The sequence below is a fragment of the Lutjanus erythropterus genome, chromosome 23 (assembly GCF_056507025.1).
Source record: "Lutjanus erythropterus isolate fLutEry1 chromosome 23, fLutEry1.hap2, whole genome shotgun sequence".
Taxonomy (NCBI): Eukaryota; Metazoa; Chordata; class Actinopteri; order Lutjaniformes; family Lutjanidae; genus Lutjanus; species Lutjanus erythropterus.
This window is the reverse complement of record NC_139339.1, coordinates 25,977,299-26,003,168: the sequence shown is the minus strand read 5'-3', so window position 1 is coordinate 26,003,168 and position 25,870 is coordinate 25,977,299. Positions and strand designations below refer to the sequence as shown.

The 25,870-nt window shown below is 38.6% G+C and overlaps 1 protein-coding gene across 1 annotated transcript in view; it reads left to right on the top strand.

Annotated features, from left to right (window-relative positions):
- Positions 1-25,870, top strand: part of adam19a (ADAM metallopeptidase domain 19a) — a 300,955-nt gene that overhangs the window by 127,455 nt on the left and 147,630 nt on the right. The window contains exon 3 of the mRNA XM_084711868.1: positions 7,400-7,476. Within this exon, the coding sequence (XP_084567994.1) occupies positions 7,400-7,476 (77 nt within the window). The remainder of the gene's footprint in view (positions 1-7,399; positions 7,477-25,870) is intronic.

Here is a 25,870-nt window from a genome sequence, read left to right as displayed (position 1 = left end):
AAATGCTACATACCCATCCACCCCCTTGGAAACTACCCCCTTACTTTTCTCCTCACTATGTAAGGAGAACTGCTTCTGTTCAAAGCCACTGAATGCTGACATTGAAAATTAACCAAGTTGGGAATGGTCAATAGATGTCCCTTTGCAATGCTTAGAATCAGGGGTCGTGCCAACCAAATATTTTCCGTCATTGACTGAAGTTTGACAGATTAGAACACTAAAGACGATCTACAACTACCACAACCCTGAAGTCATTCACTTGCCATATTATCAATAACCACACATAGACCACTTGTAGTAGGTGGACTAGAGGGGTGGAGTTGCACATGAAGTGCATGCTTCAGGATTTCCTCCGGGAGTGCTTGCAGGAAAAGGACCTCTGATCACCGTCCTGGGAGAAATATTGCAAATGTGGCAATCATCTGTCCAAGGAAACACACAAAAACTAATGACTTCTTGTTAATGGCTTGTTCATGTGTGGTGGTGACGTGGAGAGTGACCACACATCGTGCATAAATGCATCATCTGTAAGTTTGTTCTGCATATTACTATCGTTAAATAATGAAAATTGAAAGGACTGGTAATTATAGATTATGACTGAACTTTTACAACCCTGTCCGTCAAAATGTCGGTCAACGAGAAAGTCTTCTGCAACCTCTGCTTAGCAAAAAAACTTTGCAAACAGTATACAGCTAAATGAGGTTCAGCTTAATCAAAATGCTTTGACACAAGTTGTTATTGGGAACAGAACCGCTTCACTGTCACTTGCTGATAACAAAATGGTGGCTGTATGGAGCCGCAGGTGCTCAGTGATTCAGCGCTTTGAACACTAGATGAAAAAGAGTGAGTCCCGGCATTGTAGAGGGACAGCAGGGAGTCAATGCAAATTAATGTAATTAAATTTCACCTTGAAAGAAGTGTTCTTTCACAAACTGAAATACCTATGTTGCCTTTTCATTTCAGAGCACAGAAGTTTCTCATTTAAATTGACACGCAACTGAAAATTAGTCAGTTATTCAGTGTCATTTGCACTGACGCAACATCAGTCTAGTGTGTCTTCAGGAGCCATAGTTATCAACTTTGTTCACTTGACTGACAATAATAGCCCCTTGGAGTTTAAATATCTTCAGTTTGAGAATTGTTTTACCCACAATTATACTTGTCTTGTGGAGGGGTTGCACTGTATTTGAAAGCATGTGGTTAAGACTGTCATTACACTGTCATAACCACATCCTGAAACCTGCCGTGAACATCAAGTTTTTCGGGATGTTTATGTCATAAACTGTCATTCGTTTGGTTATGTCATTTTTAATGGAAAGTTGATGTCTTTGTCATGACTACTTGACATTCATCGAGCCAAGAATAACTTCCTTATGACAACTTGAGATTAATCAATTTAATAATGGCTAATAATAACAGACAGACTGTGGCCAGTTTGACAGGGAATACAGTACCAAGGCGGGTTTGCCTCCCCTCATCCTGGGGCTGACTCAGCTAATTAGATGGCTAGCTCCACAGCTAACTGAGCTAACTTGCTAAAACCAGCTACAGATAACAGTAGACAGTTGTTAGCCTATGTCAGGTAAACTAGCCATCAGCTAACTCTGTAAGATAAATCACCTTGGTACTGTACTCTGTCAACAAAATGACATCTTTCTTTTAGTCCAAGAAATTATTCATGAGGCCGTTATGAAAGCAAGTGTAGTAACAGTTAATGACATCTTAATGACAAGTCCAAATTGTACCACTTTACTTGAGGTTAAGGAAATGTTCATGACACACTTATAATGGTCTTACGATGGCCAGTGCCAACCATTTATAACAGCTGCAGCCCTAAACTTAATGCTATTGAACTTAAAGAAACTATTTCTATTATCACTTATTTCTCTTGTCGATTATTCTGTCGTTGTTTTCTCAGATAATCAGTTAATTATTTGGTCTTTACGATGTCAGAAATAGTTGACAGTTTAATAATTGATTAATAATCAATAATCAGTTAATCACTGATGAATCATTGCAGCTCTGGTCAAGTTATCATAGCATAGACATCTCAACAACTTAACATTAAAAATCACATAATGAATCAAATAATGCTTTATGTAAAATGTCATAAATATTCATAAAGACTCTTTATGTTCATGACTGGTGTCATGACATGGTTATGACACTGTAATGACAGTCTTATGCTCACCCCTTGAAATAAAGTGTTTCTGACATTGGTTCATTTGTATGGTCAGGAGTAATTCTAAATGTATGCACATTTTCAAGGACATGAAGAAATGGCTAAATTTGATTGTCTCTCATGTAAATGAGCAGACAGAGGGTTTACACACTGAAGTGCTTCAGCAAAGTTGAGAAATGACGTCCAAGTAGAGAGCAAAAAAAAGTCTGAAAGGACAGGCTGTACACTCTTAGAAATAAGGGTTTTTCCTGAAGGGCTAAGGTTCTAACTAGAACCATTTGCATCTGAAGAGCTCTTTTTTAGAGAAAGGGTTTGTCAAGGGTGCCATTAAGAACCAATTTCACCCTTTTTAGAAGGAAGAGTTCTTCAAGACTTGTTGAAACAAGGTTTTGGTTTTGTACAATAATATAAAGGGTTCTCTGAAGAACCTCCTTGATGGGTTTTAGATAAAGCATAAAAAGGTTTTCAGTAGAATCCTGAGAGTTCTAGATAAAACCCTTGGAATGTGGGTTCTAAATTAAACCCTTGAAATATATTATAAGGTTCTTGGTAGAACCCCTTTTGGCACCATTAGAGGGTGAAAAGGTTCTCGATAGAGGGTTCTGGGTGGAACCATTGCACCATAGAAGGGTAGAACGTCTTATAGGGAGTTCTGGGTGGAACCTTTCACAGATGGTTCCAGGTAAAACCCTTTATGTTGGGCTCTAGGTAGCACTCTCTGAAAGGGTTCCAAGTGGAAACTATAAAATGTTCTAACAAGAACTGAAAGAAGGCTTTATGGTTCTAGCTGTGTGAAGTACAGTGTAGTGGCTGACAGAACACACAGTGTGGGAGGTGGAGTTCAGATGCGACAGCCACATGCCTGATGTGGCATCAAACACAGCACCGCGGTTCCTAACATGTTCTAGCAGTGTGTGTGTAGGAAACAGTGTGTTTGATAGTGTTGTAGAACCAGCAGGCACCCACTGTCACTACAGATGATTCAGACAGACACACAGTCGCACTCTTCCTCTCCTCTTTTTTAAAAAGATTTTCTCAGTTGAGACAAGTGTAATGATTTCACGGTGCTTGTAAAGAGTTTATAGTGTTTCAGACTCTTGTCAACTGCGGTGCAGCAAACGTCCTTAAAGCAAAGTGTCTGTCTGTGGAGCAGCAGAATGCAGCACAGATCGCTTTGTTCAAGCATTTCCATAGGAATACTTTTAGCTTGGAGTGTGTATTGCATTTCTAATTGTTCTTAGTGCACAATTTCTTTTCTTTGTGTCGAGATTTCATTCTTCAGATCAGTTTTATTCTGTACAGCTTCTGTCAGTCAATCAGCAAAGAACAACAGAAGCCAAAAAAACTTGATTATTCATGTATATTTGGTAGTGCTTATTACTATATTACATAACATCCATTACAGTGTCTTATGCGAGTGTTGTGGTCTCATTTGCTGCCATTATAGTGCATAAAAATACAAGATTATTTATTTGCCTAAATGAGTTCTTTTCTGCTGCACAGTTAATTGCTCACTGACTGTAAGGCTGCAACTAACAATTATTTTCATTATCGATTCATCTGCCAATTACTTTCTCAAAGAATCCATCAGCTGTTTGGTGTACAAACTGTCAGATGATAGTGAAAAATGCTAATTTCACAATTCCCCAAATGCCAAGTTCATATCATTAGATGTCTTTGTCCAAACAGTGAATTTCTTCTTGTTTTGCTTCAAAAATGACTTAAATGATAAATCAGTTATCAAAATAGTGGCAGGAATATATAAATATAATGTACTCAGTCTACCTGAAGTTCAGTCTGCACTCACCTATGGAAGGTAAATAGAATTGATGACAACACTGAACCATTTTTTCACTGTTTGCTCTGTAAACTGTGTGCTCTTAAACAAAAGAAAGGAAGAAGAAAATTGAGTTGTTTTTCCTTTATTGCACTTTCCAAAGAGAGAGCATGAAACTGTTGGGCCTGAAATTGTTTTCTCTCTCTCTCTCTCTCTCTCTCTCTCTCTCTCTCTCTCTCTCTCTCTGCAGAGATGCATGTCAGTAGTGAGAGAAGTGATTCTGAAGTTTTGGTCAAGTTCAGATTTTTTCTTTTCATATGCACAACAATATCAGTAAAGCAGTCATTGGCAGTGAAATTCCCAATACATTCTAAGTTTTCAAAAAGTTCTTTTAAAAATTCCATATAACATTTTATTCTCCTCTTGCACAATGTTGTGTGACCTATTTCTGCTTTACAGACCACTTAGCTTCCAGTGTCAAGTCTGCAGTGTAAAGTCACTTTGGGGCTTTTTCATTGCCAAGTTCTTAAAATATTTCAGCGTTTACAGTTCAATTTGTACATATTTGTTTTGTATTGTTAATTGTTGTGGTACACCCAATCAGCATCCTATGAGGGAATACTGGCAGCTACAGGCGTGGTTTTAGGTGTGAGAACCGTGAGCAGCATCCATGGAAGCGTTGATCTGATTGGATGAACTTAGCCTGTGTTAGACAGGTTCATCCAATCACCTGTGTTGTTTGAAAGTGCCTGTCCTTTTCCAAACAGTTTCTAAGCACGACTTCCCAGATGGTTCTGTGTAGCAAACCATCTGGCGTGTCATATTAGGTCACACTATATACCAAGCAAACTGTAAACTATTAAGACTATGTACAATATGTGTTGTTTTTTTAGCTTACTTACAGATGAGAAAGCACTCAGGTAATCATAGACGTTTACTGCAGATTTGACACCGGAAGCTAAGTGACGGCTGGTCTGTAAAGTGGATGTATGTCACACTACATTGTGCGTGAGGAGAACAGCTGGTTGAAGCCGTTCCTGAGTGATGGTGATGCAGGGCCAGAAGCTGTGGTCCTGTCGGCCAGGAGGCAGCAGGCAGAACAGTTTGTGGCCGGGATTGTGCGGGTCTCTGTTGATCCTGTTGGCCTCCTTCTCTCAATTGTGCACTCGAAGAAGTCATGTCCTTCTCCCTGTTGCTTCCTTTGTTTTGCTGATGTTGAGATGGAGGTTGTCGTCCTGGTTGTCAGGGCTCCAGCCTCCTCTCTGTCGGCTGTCTCGTTATTTGGACTTAATAATATGCTGCAGGAGTAATTCTAAATGTATGCACATTTTTTTTGGGGGGGGATTGGTATTTTGTTTTTTATTTCAAGCAGTTGCACACACAAGAAAAACATTTTCTATGCGGAAAAAGACACGATTGGAGCCACCATGTGCCTGTGAACCTCTGCCAAGGTTATGTGTTATGTCTTTTTGTCTGTCTGTCAGCAGGATTACAGAAAAACTACTGGCTCACTTTGCATGAAACTTGCACCTCATTTACACCTGGTATTAAAATGTGATCTGTACTCAGATATGTTATACACATTGTGGTTACACCCACCTAAGATCTGATCACAATGCAAGAGAATAGAGAGAGACAGAATACCTCCAGATCTGATCACTTTCTGATCATGTAGCAGTTACACCTTGCATTAACATTTTCCTTATCTGCGCAACGTATCCAGACACAGATCACATTTTAACACCAGGTGTAAATTGGATGTTGGTGGCAGGGTGTTGTCAAGAAAGTGCCCATTAAATTTTGGGGCGGATCCAAATCATTTTTCTTTAGTTATGTTTCACTTTCATTAACATTGTGAGATGAGGCTTTTTGCCTCGGTGGAGGTCTGGACTCTTGGTGTGCCCTTCTAGTTGGACCTGAAGTGATTGCTAATTAGCTAGTTTGATAATCAGTTATTCATTTTAATACTTTTCAAGCAAAAATACCAGCTTCTGTGGTTTTAAACCACAGACCAGATTGAAGAGTTTTGGGTTTCGGACTTTTGCTTGGACAAATGGAGATAGAAGACCACGTGATGGGTTGCAGGGATGCAGTTTGAAGATTTACTCCCATGTCTTTAAAAATATACTAGAAAAGCAGAGGTGGCTAAAAGTACATCGACACATTTTGTTTACTCAAGTAGAAGTGAAAGTAGAAGTACTGATTCAACTTCTTTACTCAAGCAAAAGCAAAAAGTTGTGAAATGTAGTCAAGTATAAAAGTAAAAAGTTGTCCTCTGAAGGACATTTTTGCTGCCTGTTTCTGTGCAGAGCTAACTGAACCTCACCTTTTCTTCACGGTCGAGTCTCCCTCTCTGTCTGTTTCGTGTTAAACATTTTTTTAAACCGTTTTCATCTTGTTATGCCTTTTTTGTCTTGTTACATCTTGTTACGTTTCGTGTTGTGTTGTGCATATGTTGTTTTTGTCATGCCTTTTATGTCATTTTTGTCTTGTTATGTCTTGTTACTTTATTTTCATCTTGTTACATCATTTTTGTCTCCTTTTGTGGTTTTCGTTTTGTTGCGTTTTATGTTGTTTTCATCCTATTCTGTTTATTATTTTGATTTTGTCTTGTTTTCTTTGCTTTTTTGTCACATTACAACTTTTACGTATTTTTTTTGTCGTGTTACATCTATTTCACTTTGTATGGTCTTGTTGTTTTCGTCTTATGTTGTTTTTGTCTTTTTAAGTCTTGCTGTGTCATTTTTGTGGTTCACCTCTTGTTACATCTTTTGTTTCATCTTGTTCTGTCTTTTCTGTTGTTTTTGCTTTGATCCTTATTTTTTTGTCTTGTTATGTCTTGTTACACCATTTTTGCCTTGTTACATTTTTCTTGTTATGTCTTGAGCGCTGTTTTCGTTTGTCATGGCATGTTATGTCTTTTCCATCTTTGTCGGCTTATGTCCTTTATGTCGCTTTTGTTTTCTTTGTCCTCCCTGTGTCCTGTCAGTTTAGGTTGACATCAGTCTTAATGCTGGGAAGGTGGTGCACAATGATGCAAAATAAAAATAATGAATAATTCCCATCAAATTCATTAAGACTAAAGTTACGAGCCTGTTTTGAAAATGTAAGGAGTAGAAAGTGTTGATATTTGTGTTTAAATGTGGGGATTAAAAATAAAATGTCAGAAAAATAAATACTTCCCCCCTCTGTAGAAAGGCTTTTATTCTGAAACACAGTTTGGGGAATCGATGTGTCAAATGCATTTATTTTCCTCTCAGGTTCCATGGCCACTCAGCTTGAAATTAACTGCCTGCGGGCAGCGTGTTGACTGTGTTAGCTGCAGGCTGAAACGCTGCTGTAAATGCACTTTGATGCTTTCAAACGCACTTTAAGCCAAGTGTTCCTGGTGAGATCTCGACTGCTGCGACCTGATCTCATCTCTCTTCTTAACCCAACAGGACGAGTACCCAGTCAGAGGGGAAATAGTGCTCTCATCCAGTGACCTCCAGCTGGTGCTACAAGTGGAACGTAATCAGTAAGTATTCCTTCCCTCCAACACCTTTAATAACCTCCTCTGTCTTCCACCTGAGAACGAGGGATTAATTGGGAGAAGGAGGATGTAGAGTGAAGTGATAATAGAAGGAGATATCAAAAAGCTCCAATCAGGCCTCTCTTCTCTCTGCTCTGTCGTGACTTTTTGGTCGGTCTGTGCTTCACAGCTGATGCTCAGGGTTACTAAATGTTTCCACATGTTGAAAGCTTATTAAAGATTGAATGATGTGTTAGTGTTAATGTCAGCTGGAAGCTCAGGAGCCCCAAAGCTACAATTCTGAGCTCTTCATTAAAAAGAATATGTGGAGAGAACACACTCTGAGGAATAATGGTACCAGCTAGAACCACAAAGCGTTCTTCCCTTTATGGTTCCTAGTGAAACCTTTTATAAAGGCTCCACTTGGAACCCTTTTAGAGGGACCCAACGTAACCCAACGTAAAGGGTTACACCTAGACCCATCTATGAAAGGCTTCATTCAGAAGCCCTGATGAAATGTTCAACAAAGAACCCTTCTATGGTGATATGGTTCTGTCCAGAACCCACCCTGGGGGTTCTATCCACAATCTCTCCACCCTCTAAGGTTGCCAACAAGAACCCACCTTGGGGGTTCTACCAAGAACACTTTTATATTCCAGTGGTTTCAGCTAAAACCCACACAGGGTGTTTTACCAAGAACCTTTGTGTGTCCCAAGGGTTTCATCTAGAAGCCATTTATGGGGTTCTACTAAGAACCATTGTATGTCCTAAGGGTTGCATAAAAGCCATTCATGGGGTTCTACTGAGAACATTTATAAATTCCAATGTTCTCATCTGGAACCCACCCAGGGGGTTCTACCAACAACCCATTTATATTCAAAGAATTATATCCAGAACCCACAGAAAACTTTGATATATCTCAAGGGTTATATCTAGAACTCACCAGGCAGTTCTACCAAGAACCCTTATATATCCCAAGGGTTTCATGTAGAAGTTACTTATGGGGTTCTTCTGAGAACCCCTTTATATTCTGAGGTTTCATGTCGAGTCTCCCCAGGCTGATCTAAAAATACATTTTATATGCGTTGAACCTATGGTCAGTTGTGCTGAGAGGGTTCTATGAAGAACCATATTGTATTCTACAGATGAACCCTGCATATTGTGGTCATCCATCATTTTGCTTTTCTTAAAAAAAACTCTTCTTCCAAAAAGTGTTCATTGATTGAAAAACTTTCTTAATGGAACCCCTAGTGACCCAAAAAAAAAAAAAAAATCTTGACTAACCCTTTCTTCAAAAAAGCAAATGCTTCTGGGTGGAGCCTCAGCCATTTAGAAAGAACCCTTGTGGAACCCTTATTTCTCAGAGTGCAGAGCCGTGGATCACTGCTGCTTAAAAAGACAGCCAACGCTCCATTAGACACGTCGTTTGGTGGTCATGGACAGTTGCTCGTCCATGACCATGGAAGTCATGGTTTTAACTGATGGCATTTGGGTCTTTTCATATTTACCTCAGAGAGATAAATACGACATGCTCCTCCATCATTTGCCTCTTTGTAAGTGGAGCAGGGAGTGTGTAAGTGACACACCTCAGGGCTCAGAGAGAAGCAGGGCTGATCAGAATGAGTGCTGAGTCCCATGAAGGGCATGTGGAACGGGGTTTAAGGCCAGCAGAGGTTCTGATGTTCCTGTGATAACATCAAGGGGAGCTCTGTCTGCTACGTGCACATTAGCCGCAGACGTGCCGAGACTCCCAAGGTGGACCACTTAACATGCTCATAAAGGCCAGGAGGTGGAGAGAACATGTCAGAACACCTCCCCTCTGTTCACCGGAGCAAAGAGCCCTAACCTGACAAATAGAGCCTCATTACACTGCGGACACGAGCATTTCACTCAGGAGTCCAATTTGTTATAATGAAGTATTCATATCTTTAGTGAGGAACCAAGCCTGTTATCCAAATGGACACCCTCGTATATTTTGTAATTAGCTGAAATTACAGTTAGATTAAAAGGGATCCATAAAGAAAAACCTAAACTCTAAACAGGACTGGATGAAACCTAGTATATGGCTAGAATAAAATGTGGTCAAATTGTTCCACAGTGGTTGTGTTAATGATCTGAATTTCTGGATGTTAAATGCTCATCTGCAGTTTTTTTTGTAGTAGTCTAATATTTGTTTTTGAAGTGTGCTGAAATGACCCAATACTTCACTTAAGTATCTTACCCAAAAGAAACAATACAACACTCAAATATACTCTTCTACAATCTAGGGTTGCAACTGATGATTATTTTATTGTTGATTATTTTAACTGATTATTTTCTTCACTTGATATCAATTGATATTTTTTTTCACGAACATGGAATCACAGCACTTTTTTTTGTTGAACACAATAAGAAGAACAAAGCTGAGCTGAAAAAAAAAATGCTCCACGTTTAGACCTGGTTTTCAACTGACAAGACTGTGACAGGATTAATTAATAGATTAATCAAAGAAATAATCAACAGAGTAATCAACCATGAAAATAATCGTTATTTACAGCCCTATATTTCTACATCTGACTTGTCAACAATGAGTCCAAACAGACCAACATGACTCAAGGAGTTCCTCAAGGCTCATTCCTTGGGCCTCTATTATTTAACATTTGCATGTTTTTTTTAAGTTATACATAAAAGAAAACCACATTTTATAATTATGCAGACAACACAAACTCACTCTACTATTACAGTCTAGGGTTGCAACTCATAATGTTTCCATTATCAATTAATCTGAGCATTTGTTTATTTTCCTTTTTATTAAATGACTTGTTAGAAAATGTTAGGAAATTATATAAATATATTAATTTACTTATCATTTAAGCTCTAAAATAGTACCATAGATTCACATACATCCGGGTGTACCACATGTTTGGATCTATTTTTTGACTCACAAGATTGTGACAGGATTAATTAATAGATTAATCAAGAAAATAATCAAAGATTATTAACCATTTGTGAGTTGCAGGCCTATACTGTATGTCTACATCTGACTTGGCAACCATGCCTCCAAACAGACCCATGTGAAGAAAGGAGTTCCTCCAGGCTCATTCCTTGGTCCTCTATTATTTACCATTTGCATGCTTTTTAAATTATATACAAAGGAAACTATATTTCATCATTATGCAGACAACACCCAGATGTACTCAACTACTAAAATCTAAGGTTGGGACTGATAAATTTTTTCATTATCAATTAATAAAATGGTTGATTGGTACCCTTTTGATTAATGACTTGTTAGAAAATGTTAGAAAATCATACAAATATATTAATTTACTTATCATTTAAGCTCTACAAGAGCACCATAGATTCATGTACATCCATTTGCTCCATATGTTTGGATCTATTTTTCAACTGACAAGATTGTGGCAGGATTGATTAAGTAATTAATCAAGAAAATAACTGACAGATTAAATAACAACGAAAATAATCATTGGTTGCAGCCCAGATACACAGTATTAAAGAACATATTATTTTACACATAGGATCAAACTTTCCAAAGAGCAACATGCCACCCACGGCTGCCTGTGTGAGTGTAAAGCAGACACATGCTGTTGTGTTCACGTTAGCTGTGTTTTTGTCACAGTGACTGTTGGTTTGTTGTGAAGGAACGTGTCAAACGCTGCACTGCAGGTGCGTGACTTCAGACGGGATGAGCCACACTGAGGAGTTGAGTATTTCAATCAGAGGCAGCGTTCTCACTCTGGATGCAGAGGATTTCAGTTGCTTGGAAACAGATTGATGAGTCGGAGTACGACGAGACAAACAGAGGACCTGACACAGACAGTTAAGCAGCTCTGAGACAATGGCGCATACATGACAGAGACAGGCGGTGATGAATGAGACGGAGAGGACACGCGGTGCTGACTGGTCGGGGCCGGGGAGCCTCGGTGTGCAGCGGGACAGCCAGTTGGCAGAGTGTGTGCTTATTTTAAAACAGCAGCAGAGTCCCAGCGATGCAACTCAAGTTTGGTCTGGACCGGAGAATGTAGGTCAGAGAAAGAGGGACACATTCTGTCGATGGAGGAGTCACTGGGAATGTTAAACTGAGTTTATTTTATCTACTGGGCCTCTTCCACTGGGACGCCACTGGAACACGTCCAGCAAGAAGCAGCACATCATTACTTTCACACTATAGGACAGGAGGACGCAATATATTTGCTTTTCATAGAACATGATGTGTATTAAACAAAGATGATGGTTATCACAGCAAAGTGTTTTGTCACAGGGATGAAGGCTCTTTTTTAAACAAAGCATGTCATTAAAAAGAGAAAACATCTTCTTATGAGGATAAACATATCTCCTCATCATAATAAACTCTTGTTACAAAGAGAAAAATATTTAGTTCTAATAATAAAAGAGCCTTTATTACAATAATGCAAACATCATATGATATCAAAATAAACTATCTTGTTACAAAGAGAAAAATATTTTGTCACAGAGGCTTTTTTACAACAAAGTATAATGAAAAAAGAAAACATCTTTTAATGATAAACATAACTCGTTATCATAATAAACTCTTGTTACAAATATATTTTATAATAATAAAAGTCTTTTTAATATACAAAAGCATGTTATTAGAAAAAGAAAACATCTTATAAGTATATACATATCTAATTAACATAATAAACTATGACATTTTGAAACTTAGACACATTTATTATAATAATAAGAGTTCCTTTATTACAACGATGCATGTCATTAAAAAGAGAATAAGGATAAACATACCTCGTTATAATACTACTACTAATAATAATAATCATCATTTTTTGTTATAATATGAAGTCCATTTATTATTTTAAAAAAAGCATATCACAACAAAGAAAATAATGATAAACAATACAATAAACTATCCTGTTACAAAAAAATGTCATTACAGCTGCAGAGATCATTCATCTTTGCAGCTGTAATCAAATCATTGGTTATTAATTGATTTTTAAGTTCATTTCAGTTCTAGTTTCTTTACTTCTCTCTGACAGTAAGCAGGATATCTTTGCATTTTGGCCAAAACAAGACACTTGAGGATGTCATCTCGGGCTTTGGGAAACACTGATCAATATTTTTCGCCACTTTATAAACCAAATAATTAATCAGTTAATAGAGGAAATAATAATAGTTGTGATAATAATTAAAGAGCCTTTATTACGACAAAGTGTGTCATTAAAAAGAGAATAATGATGAATTACTGTATCTCATTTTCACAATAAACTATATTGTTGCAAAGACAAAAATGATAAAAGAACCTTTTGATACAACAAAGTGTCATTAAAAAGATAATACACCTAATAATGATAAACTTCTCTTGTCATCGCAATGAACCATCTTCTTAAAATGAGATTCTTTTTAAAACAAAGTATCTCATTTTCACTACAAAGCTCCGTATCATATAATCCAGTGGTTCCCAAGGCAGTGTGCTTAATATTTGGATATTTTTATTCTTTAAAAAAACACCAGAATGCAGTTAACAAAGTCTCTGAAACTAAAATTACGGGTCTCAAGATTAGCAAATATTCTTCTTAATAGAGGAAAAATCTAACTTTATGATGAAAACAGTACAAACAGAAAAGAACTGCATTAATAGTCGCATTAACAACAATCAATATTAAGTGAGATCTCCATAAAATGATAAAAGCGTTCTGTAATGAGAGCAGAACTTTTTGTTATTTGAAGTCTCTATTATGATAAAAACTGTCTCTTTATACCAACAAAACATCTGGCTATAAGTAGCTGGAAATATCTTGGTTCTAATGATGATAATTACCTTGATATCACAACAAAGCATCTACTTATAAAGAGGAATTATATCATCAGACAGAATCAGAGCACAACAGAACATCTTGTCAGGAAAGAACATTTTGCTGTTCTTTAAGTACCTTATTATCAACACAAATGATCTCATTATTAAGAGAACAAATATCTTGTCAAATGGATAGAACTCTTGGTCAAATTAATATGCCTCATTATAATAAAATATAATAAAATGTATCTTGATATCTTGTTAGAAAGATAAAACATAATCAAACTAATTATAGTATGTAGCACATTATCATAAATATCTTGTTAGAATGACTGTGATTTATTGTGAAAGGTTCTCATTATAATGAAACACATTAAAAGTTATGCTGTTTGTTTCATTTCCTAAAACACAATGAAGTGTGTGATTGCGCTGCAGTAACACTTGCTGAGGAAGCCTGTTCTGCCTCTTCTTCGTCTTTCTAATCGTCATCCGTCAGCACATTCTCCCGTCCATCCTCCTCCTCCTCCTCCTCGCTTTGCTCTCCTCAGCAGGGGGAAACTTTCAGGTGAATGCCATATCTGAGCAGCGCTAAATCACCCTGATAGAGCGTCTTCGCCGAGTGTGACTCATTCACTTTGAGTCGTTTAAACAGACATGAGGGAGGAGGAGCGCAGAGCGATGGAATGAGAATGAGCTGGGAATGTGCTGGGGGGAGCTGACCTACACACACACACACACACACACACACACACACACACACACACATCCTGAGAATAGACTGAGTATGAGAGAGGGGAAACCTCTCTCTCTCTCTCTCTCTCTCTCTCTCTCTCTGTCTGTGTGTGTGTGTGTGTGTGTGGTGGGTGCTGGAATGCCAGCTGACGTAAGGCTGGACATGCCTGTGCTGGCTGAATTACCCACAACAGACAGATGACATAGGATGTCCTGGAAGTTTGTCTGTGAACCACATGTTTGACCGTCCTGACAAACTGATGTAAGGAGTAAAACACCATCACTGACAGATTCACCAGGGCCGCAACTAACCATTCGTTTCTTCATCGATTAATCTGTCAAATCATTTTCTCTTTTGATCAATTACTTGTTTGGTCCATAAAATGTCAGAAGATGGTGAAAACCCAAGAAAACTCAAGATGATGTCCTCAAATGTTCTGTTTTGCTTAAAGATACTAATAACTAATCTTGACATTTAAGAAGCTGAAATCAGAGAATTTGGATATTTTGTTTACTGAAAATATACACAAAATGGTTTATCCATCAATTAACCCTGTCACAGTCCTTTGTTTCAAATCTTTCCTTTAATGATTATTTTCATAATCAACTAATCTGTCAATCATTTTCTCATTTCATTGATTAGTCGTTTGCTGGATAAAATGTCAGAAAATGTTAATCAGTGTCTCTCAAAGCCCGAGATGACGTCCTCAAATGTCTTGTTTTGTCCACAACTCAAAAATATTCAGTTTGCTGTCAGAGAAAAATTGATACAGAACAGTTAATGGATTAATTAATCCTGTCACAATCTTGTCACTTGAAAAGTGTGTCCACATTAGGATATTTTGTTTAATTAAAAACAAAAGACACAAAACAGTTGATCCATTAATTAACACTGTCACAATCCTTTTCAAGTCTTTCCTTTAATGATCATTTTCATTATCAATTCATCTGTCAGTCATTTTCTCATGTCATCGATTAGTTGTTTGGTCCACGACAAGTCAGAAAATGTTAATCAGATGTCAAGATGATGTCTTTTTTTGTCCACAACTCAAATATATTCAGTTTTCCGTCAGGGAATAGTAAAGAAAACAGAAAATATTAATGTTTAAGAAGCTGAAATCACAATGAATTTTTATGGTTTTTTTTAATTGAAAAATGACACAAAATGGTTAATCGATAAATTAATCCTGTCACAATCTTGCTACACATGTTTGGACATATTAAATCTTTCCTGTATTTCAATATTGATCAAACTGTAGGTCATTTTCTCCACTAATCAATTAGTTGTTTGGTTCAGAAAATGTTCATCAATGTTTCTCAGAGCTCCAAATGACAACCTCAGAAGTCTTCAAAAAAATGAACTTAAATAAACTTTCGACTCCATCTGTAATTTGCAGATGTTGCGCGCTGCACGTTTTGCAGACTGCAATTTGTTTTTTTGTTGACCACCTTTTTGAAATAATTATGTTTGGTATCAAATTTGATCGCTGTTGCTAGACAAATATATTCCATCATTTTCTGTTAGAAAACAATCAAAAAGTCTGGACTTTTCTTGGGGGTCACTGAACACTTGAAGTTAAGGATGTCCTGTTGCAGCACCACGGCCAGTGTCTGGGACAATTTTGGGACAGTAGAGAAAGTTATCACAAATGAAATGATTACATTAATATGTTGTCATAGAATGTATATTTTAATTGTCAGGTGTTTATATTTAAAAACTGTAAGGTGACTCCAGCACAAGCTCTGTGCTACATCACACGCTGGCTAACAAACTGTCGTAAAATGTTTTACTATGAAGGAGGATTTACTCGGAGAGAAAGTGTGTGTATGTAAATTTCAGAAACAGGTTTGCAGTGCATTCGCACCACAGTGATGCATTTACTGATCACACAGAAAAAAAACTTAGAAACAGTAACTCAACTAATGACTTAATGAATAATGAAAAGCGATCGTGGCCAAACACTGTGACTGATTTCAGTTTTTATTCATATTTAAGCGCAGAGAACAACTAGCAGAACTTCCAGGCAAACCACAGAGAGTCAGTGAAGTGATGTGAGTCGCTGAAACAAAGTTATTAAACTACATTTATTATGTTTAATGGGAACAAAAGCTGAATATGGGACAATGGTTGTTAACTCTGGGACAATTGAAAGCAGAATTCAGGACAGATGTGGAAAAAATTTAATTCCGAGCCCTGAGGTCAGCTCTCCATCCGAAGGGAACAGTAATACAGTGAAAACTGCACACTCAGTCGGTGCTGCAGAATACTGGTAATGTAATATGAGAATTGATATTAGGCATAAAACTGATTTAGTTTTCCATTAGACATTATAAAGTCATATGGAATGAATGAAAAAGGTCCTGATATTAAAACACTGTCTTTAAATATTGATCTGATGTCCTGAAAGAGTCATTCAGACTATCTGCTGATGATACCTGGTGATTCACTTGTATTTTTAAGCACTGGCCCCATGGTCCACCAAGCCCTGAAATTTGGTGGCCAAAGGACATTTTTGGAGGCCCAAATATAAACTTATGTAAAAAGAAGACAGAAAAGACAACTTAATGCAACCTAACACAGCTTTCATTAACTGTGGCACTCATGTCGTCCTCTTTTTCCATGAATTGTGATGTGATGTTTCTGATGAAAAACTAGCTTGACTTCTCGTCAGACTCCAGCTGCTTAAAGGAGAAATCTGTAATATTTTTACAGTACTAAATCATAAAATGACCACAATGTGTCTTCAGAGATCAAGGAAACTTGATTTAGGTTGAAACTGAAGTTAAAATACTGGTTTTAATTTATATGAACACTACAGCTGCAATGTCCCCCTTTGGAATTTCTATTTCGGGCAGGAATAACTGTTTTTGTTTCCCATTTCATCTGAATCAGAGTTCAAATTAATGCTGAATGTTCATCAAATATGTAAGTGTCTGTTTATGAGTCATAAAAAATCAATAATAATCTTGTAAAAGGAGGAGATGTTTATAACGGTTAAACTGAGAAAAATGTTAATAGAGTTTGGCAGGCAGCCACTTAACTCATTGTCCAAAGTGCATATTTTGAGGATAACAGGCTTAACGTGACATTGGCTGACCAACCTATAGTGGAGGACTTGTTTTGGCTCGTTGTTATCAGTTTGCGATGTTGTTGTTGTCCTGCATTCCTGCAGGGTTCCTGCAGCCTGCAGAACTTCCCCACGTCTGGAGAGGAAGGGACGGGAAAAAATTTACTTCAACCATAGATTGTATATTTAGCAAACAGTCTATGGCTCCAACTCACTGTTTGGACAGCTGTACTCATTTCTGCATGTGCAGTCACTACATATTGCATTTTTAAACTCCTGCTTCCATTCATTCCTAATTTTTTCTTGCCATTTTGTTTTTTTCTTAGATCACCTTTTGTGTTTCTGGTTCATCTGTAAGGATCATGTTAGCAGTTTGAGTTGGCTTAGTAAACACAGACACATTGTTTTTAAAGAATCTTGAACTAGAAGGCTTTAAGGAACTGGGAACGGCTCAGAGTATGGGGATGGAAGTCACAGGGGACCACCGACATTGAATGTTCGGTGGCCAAAGAATAAATTTTTGTGTCCACGGACCATCAGGCCATGGCTGATGTGATGAAAATAAAATTTAACTACTACAGCTGTAAACATTTTAATGATTTAAGGTGGTCACTGTTGCACGTTTTGGATCAAACTCCGAGATATAGTCTGCCATCAATAATTATTTCATGGAAAGCAGTGAAAGCTATGAAGAAAGCAATTTCCTCATCCAGCAGGACATAATCTCATAACAGGGAGACTAATTCTTAAACAGAGAAAATGAAACTGCCTTGTAAGAAAAAAAAATATAATAAAAAGAAATAATCTGTTTAGAAATTGGACTGGCACAGTTTCAATTCATTAAATCAAGAAAAGCTTCTCCACATTACAATGGAAGAATGTCACTTTTGCTAATGTTGCAGGTAACACTGTTTACTCAGCTGCATGTCTGTCTGAATATTGAGCTTGTACAGGCAGGAGGAAAGCATTAAGCAAACATGTACATTATTAAAGAAGTGCCAGCAGGGTAATCTTCATATATTAAATATTAATAGCATCAAAACAATTGACCATATCATTCAATTAGTTTGCAGAGGCTGCTGGTGCTCAGCAGCTTTATCTCCCTGCCTCAGTGTATCTCACACACACAGCTCAGGATGTTGGCATTGCACTTAAAGAGCACATTTAATTGTAATTGCAGATTTTCTGTTGAGGGTTACTCGATGAAGTGTAAGCTCTCTTTATGTTAATGAAAGCCTTGATTACACTGCCACCCTGGGATGATATGTAATGAAATGGGCAATACACACCATCCATTGTACATAATGATGAGGCGGACCCGTGCAAATGTGTCTAGTTGAGGTAAATGTATTGCCGTACTGCAGGCGGCAGACCTGACAAGGTGTTAATTAGGACTCGGGTCCTCCGAGAGTCTTGACTTCACAAAGACAAGTTTAAAGCGAACGGCACTTTTTAAGCACTCTCCTGGCAACAGCTTTTATTATCCCGGTTCCTTCATCGATTTTCCCCAGGAGACAGTTTGTTTGAACTTGGCTGCAGCCCCACAGTGTCTCCACTTTAATAGTGATTAAAATCAATAATGAGCTTTGTTCTGTTAATCTGCGCTAATCCAGCTCGCAATGTCAGCTCAGACGATGACTGGCAGCTCCGAGACCACTGCACCCGCCTCCTATTTTTTTTTGTGAAGGAAAATCCCAAGAAAACCACTCCGATTTGGAGCCACTTCAGCTGGCAGGATGAAGGGATGAAGGGATGAAGGAAGAGAGAGGAGGAGGAGGAGAAGGAGGGGGGGAAGGGGTGACGTATGAGTCAGTACCAGGAAATGAATTGTCCTTCAAAGGCTCTGTGGAGTGTGGGAAAGACAGAGACGCTGCAGAGAGTTAGAGGAGCTCACAGGAAACAGAGTAAACCTTCAGTGAAAGTTAGTGGTGGAGGTCAGCGGGGGTAAGGATGTGGAAGAGGAGAAGTGGATGTAGAAACAGAGGGAGGCAGAGAACAGGTGGTGGTGTTTGGGTGATGTGAGCCTGGGCCTGCCAGACCTCTATACCCTGCAGACTCTGTAGTGTTTCCTGTTTGGCATGTGCAGAGGAAGTCCTGTTGGAGCAGCTGCGCTGCCTTGAAACATTATATGCTCTCAACAAAAACATGAACACAACACTTTTGTTTTTGCTCCCATTTTTCATCAGTTGAAGTAAAAGATCTGAGACTTGCACACAAAAGGTTTATTTCTCTGAATTTTTGTTTGTCACAAGAAAAGGCCACTTTATAATGTGCAGTTTTATCTTGAAAAACAACATTTATGAGGCCCTGAACTATGACTATTTCACTACAGATACCACATCCCAAGAGAGCAAAGTCATGACGTGCCCCACTCTGCCTCTGATTGTCTTGCGGTGATGTTCTGACCCTAACCCTAACAAGTCACTCCTCCTAAAACTCCCCAGCCCAATCAGTGAAGGCCATGAGTACTAGCCAATCAGAGGTGAAGTATGGCAGGTCATGACTTTGCCCTCCTGAGGAAAAAAACGTATGTGTCCCCTATGTGAAATATCCATAGTTCAGTGCTTTATAAGTGTTTGTTTTTTTTTCAAGAACAATGTGTGCTAACTTTATTCAACTTTGTTTGAGCTATAGATTACCAAATACAAAATATTGTCCCCAGGAGGGCAAAGTCATGACCCACCCTACTTGGTATCTGATTGGCTTACCTTGATATTCTTACACCAGCTCAAACCAATCACTCCTAATGTCTAAACCTATCCAATCCAGCCAACGAAGGCAGCAAGTATTAGCCAATCAGAGGCAGACTAGGGTGAGTTATGATTTTGCCCTCCTTAAGAGCATAAGACATTTTCACATTGTGTTCTAGAGCTTAAAATATATCAATAAATACCCAATTTGTGAATTTAAAATCTTTTAGGCCTTGAAAAAGTTGCTGCTTGTTGCTAGCGTGTGGCTAAATTCAAACATTATTCACTTATTGGTGGTAATGTTAAAATCATAGACATTAGCTTTTTACTTTAGCATTTACACTTCAAAATCAATAAAGTGGTTCTTTTGTGTAGATTATTATGCACAAGAATTTATTGCATAAATTAACTAATTCAAAATCCAATGGAAAAGTGTCACAGGCTTTTTGTGGGGGGCGGGGGGACCAGAGTGATGCTAACTTTCGGGTTGGCCTACAAAAATAGCTCTCTCTATAGCTCAGTGTCTAATAAATGTCTTTTTTCCATATCAAACATCACATTTTAAAGTGTCCTTTTAATGTGACCAATCTAAGGCACACCTGTGCAATAATCTGCTGTTTAATCAGCTGTTGAATCAGCATCTCTATTGCTCCTGTCAGGTGGATGAATTATCTTGGCAAAACAGAAGTGCTCATTAACACAGATTTTAATAAATTTGTGAGCAAAGTTTGGGAGAAATAGAACCTTTTGTGTGTACAGAGGAAGAGAGATAATTTACTTCAGCTTACATAAAATGGGAGCAAAAAACAGCAGTGTTCCATTTATATTGTTGTTGAGTGTATATTTATTTCACATTTCAGCCTGGCTGTGTATCCACACACACGCTTCCTGACATGTGATGCGTGCACAGTACAGTCCCGTTCACCATTGTGTTTGTATCCCTAAAGACTAGCGTAGCCTCATCTGTCAAAGTGTGACCTTCTGAAACTGAATGTCTGAGACAGACCACGACCAAGGCTCAGTCCTGCAGGGCTTTGTTGCCATCTCTCATTTCACTTCACGCCTAAAGTCCGGGATGACTGATGGCCGGCGCAAATCACACTTCACACACCTTTTCCACATCCTCACACTGCAAAAATCATGCACCGCAACACAACTACACACAGTCTGAAGGTTCTTAAAACCATTAAAATGACTAAAAGTTTTTGTCTTGGTTTAAAACTTTTAAATGTTTTAATTACAATAAAGCATTTAGCTGTTTTCAATTTGAGAAAGTTTTTATGTACTTATTCTATTCGCTTGGTGGATATTTAACATGCTAATACACACCCAGTATTTTAGGCCAATTGTTGCCATAGAGATGACCTTGAATTTTAATTTGAACTGGGACTAGGAAAGCTGAGCCACAGTCACTTGATGTGTCTTTTATTTGAAATTTCAGCTTTCACAACGTCCGTGCACGGCATTTGCCATATCCAATTTCTGTGGGAGGCTTTCTTGTTTGATTTGAAAAATCATGTGAAGGGTTTAGATGGCAGCAAGCTGGCTTTCTTTGAACTCCCCAAAGGGGTTGGCCTTTCTAGTGTTGACATATGATTGCTGTACATTTGATTCTATACTATTTTGTTGTAAAGAAGACAAAACTTTTTCCTTCCCATTGCTGATTCAGTACCTGACCTTTTTTATAATAATTTTATAAGATTCTGAGCACCAGTCCAATACAAATGTGATAAAAAAAAAAATCATTATTATTTATTAACAGCTGTACTGCTAATCTTGTCTGGTTGTGATACCATTGCCACCATTGTTGTATGGCTCTGGTTTAAGAACTTTGGTGTAAAGTTTGCTGCTGTAAAATATTTAATATTGTTCTCAGTGCTTATTCCAACAATGCTGCTAAATCCTAGAGAATGCACATTCAGCAGAATTCTGAACAATACAGGAACAATAAGGCAATCAGTCTGGCAGCAAGACTTTCATGGCTTCAGTGATAGGAAATTCTGACTGCCTACGGCAGCTGGCAGCTGAAATCAGCCCTGTGTTAAAACAACACAGCTCACAGTCCAGTTTCCAAGTGCAAATGCCCCACTGATTGACCATGGCTTACCTGTCTTTGGACAGGGAGATGGGTGCAGGTAATGTAAGTAGAGATGTCAGCAGCAGCTCATTTCTCATCCACCCAGTCTTATCGCTGCCTGGGAAAAGGACAATGTCCAATAACAAATTGAAGGCCGAAATGAGGAAGTGATGAAATATATAGAAGGAAAATAGGCAGTGTTGGTGATCCAGTGCACAAAGGTACAGGTAAAAACTGAAAACACACCAGCAAGCAAACAGCTGCTTCAGTTTCCATCACTCCTTTTCTTAACAGCTGTTGCAGGAGATTGTTGGTGCAATACTGCTGGGCTATCTGTGCAATAGTGGAAACACAAATGTTTTTTGTTCTTGAGGCTTGAGGCTCAAGGCCATTATTGCCCTCTGGCTCAAAGATAGCCAGTGAGATGATCAAGGAAGTCCATTTCTACAGATGCGTGAATTTGAAGGCTTCTTTGATGCCAAGACCCTGCAAAACAGCTTGTAGCAGAACCTTTCTGGATGATGCCATGTTGAGGTATAGAAAGAGTTGAGCAAGATTCAATAAATGCAGCACCCACATGTAGATAAGAGGAAGACTGAACCCGGATTATACTGTACATGGACAGCTGCAGACACCACAGATGTGTTGTAGATCTGTTTATACTACTCTTGGGAGTTTGCTTGGAGGATGCCCTCCACACATGCAAACTGGATCAACGACTACAGGACTGACCTGGTGGCTGTGTGGGCAAGTCCGTGGTCAAGTCCCTGGATGAGTCCACATGATCACCACACATTTTGTGGGACATGAATGTCCACACAAAGCCCATACATACACAAATAGATGTCATGCAGGCCCTGGTGGACACAGAACATATAATACTGGCTGAAGGTAGTTTTGGAACTCTTTTCCTGTCCCTGTCACCTCTGATATCTTTTTTCCCCAATTGTAATGAGCATCAAGGAGAGCAAGTTAGATAAGATAGGTCGAGATAGCCTTGACAGTATATCAAGAAAAATTAGCCCGTGTCACAGCTTCCCATTAATGGCTTCCTGTAATACATTTCATAGTGTCCAATATCCACTTTTTACAACTAATTGAGATGGGTTGATCAGATGTGGCAGGAAGGTTTGGACAGGATTTAAGGTGTCAGTAAAGTTCTTGTCAGATGGTCACACTTGTCCAGTGTCAGAATTGAGCTGGCCGAGTCCAACAATTTTTGTTAGAAAACTGTCAGACCGACAAGCACACCCACTTAATGCAGTGGTCAGTCAGGTCAATGCAGAGGTGAGAAAGTAAGCAGATCTCTCTCAAGCTCTCTTTTAATTAATCACGCAACTACCTCTTTATTTTTTGTGTTCAACAGAGTATTTGAAGGATTATCGCATCTCAGCCCCACCTTTGAGTGAGGCCATTCAGAATAGGTAGAACACTCTGAACACTTTGCTCAAATGAGAACAATCTCCGAGCTGTTTTTGTTTTTGAATCAGAAAGACCTGCGTGCTAGAACCACCCTAAAGTCTTCAGGGCATCTCTTCATACTGGGGAGAGCATCGTTTCCAGTAAGGCTTGTCCTTAAAAAAAATGTGAGGGGCATAGTTTGATAGCGGCTGTACTCAACCCCATTCAAGCAACAACCTTGCATGTAGAAAACCCCAGATGATTGGTAAGCAGCGAGATCTTGGATTGTTTGGTATTCTGAGTGCAGACATCAAGTCATATGGACTAGTTCCTTTTGAGCATGCTGACTCCGTCAACCAGCTTCAAAGCCTCTTCAGCTTTAACAACTCTGACAGGGTTTTTATTTATTTGTGTTGTTACATGTCGTTCAGGTGACAAATGCACAGTGTCAAGGTGAACCACTTCTTCATGCCCAGTGTTAACACACACTGTTGCTCTTGAAAAGCAGCAGTTTTATCACATTCCCTGCTTGGCACATCCCTACTCCTTCACCTTGACTAACTTCTGTCTGTATTTCTCATCCGATGTGTGGTACAGCATTTAATTATGTTCTTCAAATGACGCAATGCCACAAGACCTGAGCAGTGTTTGTTGCACTTACAATACTCTCAGCTCAACTCTTCACAAGGCCATCCAGGAACTCTTCAGAGCTTCACTTAGACTTGTTATCCCTAGGTAAACATGATGTCTATCGAAAGCTAAGAGACTTCCTGTCTCATGCAGTAACTCATAGAGATGACAGGTTTGACGCAAGCAATATGGAAGTTGATGTAATTTCTTTAGGTCATTGCTAGGGTTGGGTACCATTCACATTTGAACCGATTTCGGTAACCTTTTTTTGTAAAATAAGTCAATTCCCCTTTCCTCCCAAACTGTATCTAAAAGGACTGTTTCTACCTAATTAGCATATGACCACTTATGTCCACACTGAAACATTGCGATGGATGATGATATCGTTGTCGCTAGAAACAAAGTAACAGTGATCGCAGAAAAGAAACACCACTGCCATCAATGTAACCAAGCATCTTGGGTTTGCTTAAATGGGCAGATTTAATGGACCAGAGCAGTAACGATTAATCAGCTGATTAATTATGAATTGATTATTAAATTGATCCCCAACTATTTTTGATAATTGTTAGTTGCAGTCCTAAAACAGACATGAAGACATAGAGCCATGAGCAGTGACAGCTTCTTTCCATTTTCACTCCAATATGTCAAAAAAGGCACTTTTGCCTTACAGCAACTATAAGTGGACACAATACCTTAAATTCAGAGGACTTTCAATTTGGAATGTTATGATGGTAACCGGTTCAGAAGTTGATGACTGTCAGCCATCACAATGGTATGGACCATCAGTCCAGGCCTTGTCCCTACAGCCTCCAATGTGTCAGTCTGTCACCAGGATGAATCAGTCCTTGGCAGTAGCAACATAATTCAGTCAGTACCCTTAAAACTATAGAGTGTTGTACCCAACGCTAGTTATGACAGAACCTTAAAATAAACTATGTATGATACCGCTGTCAAATCAAGATGACAGACAGCTGAGCTTTGGCATTTGTTTGTAAAATTAAATATTAAAATTGTGAATTTCAGCATCAAGATTTGCACAAAAGGGTCACAAAGTCTGGTACCAACATACAGTCAGTTTGCCCTGAGCAATCATCGCTCCTTTTGTTTTCAACAGAAGCCATTAACCTTGATGCAGTGACAGGGCCTCAGCGAGCTGACAGCACACTTCACAGATGGCTGACGGGCCATGAACAGGCGTTGGGCCCAATTAGAGCCAGTGTGACAAACATGGTGGTTCCTGGTCGTTCTATTTAAGGAATGTGACCACAGGATGTTGTCAGGTTGAAGTTAGCTGTGAAGTGTGCTTGTCAGGTAACCCTTGACTTTGTCAGATGTGTGTGACTGAAAAGTGGAAGATAAACTTGCTTCGTGTTGTCTTTGCTCTCAGCAGTCTCCACCAGCATCAGATGCTTGCCGGAGAAAGACAGAGAGCCCATGTTGACCAATTACACTTCTTGTTGCCTCCGTGTGGTATCTCCATAGCAGCCATTAGCCCCAGTGTGTACCTTTTAGAGGTGGTGCGTGTAAATTACAGTGTAGCCATGGCAACCACGAGAACAGGCTCAGAAGCTACAACCTCTTTGTGCACTATAAACTATAAATACTGCTTAAGCTTTTGTTTTGCTGGATGCCAAACATCAATCAACAAATCCATCATAACTGAGACTCAAGTGATATAAAATGCTCAATATTAAAGTTGCATTACTTATTTAGGAGCAGCAGAGAAAACTGAAAACATATGGCAAACTATTTTAACATTCAATCATGTTGAAGAAGGATTGTCAAGATTGTTGTCAACAATTGCATTTAAAATATTTGCGACACATCAGCAAACCATTTTGGATATGTTGCCCTTACTAGCATATTCATTTTGGCTATGTACATAAAAGATATCTACTATTACATTTGACCAGTGGAAATTCATTTTTGATGTCCAAAATGTAATTATGCTGAGTTGTAGAAGGAATTGTGATATCTCAGATATAATTGTTACTAGTACAGTACTGCTGCAGCTGGTGACCGTGTTTGTTAGAGC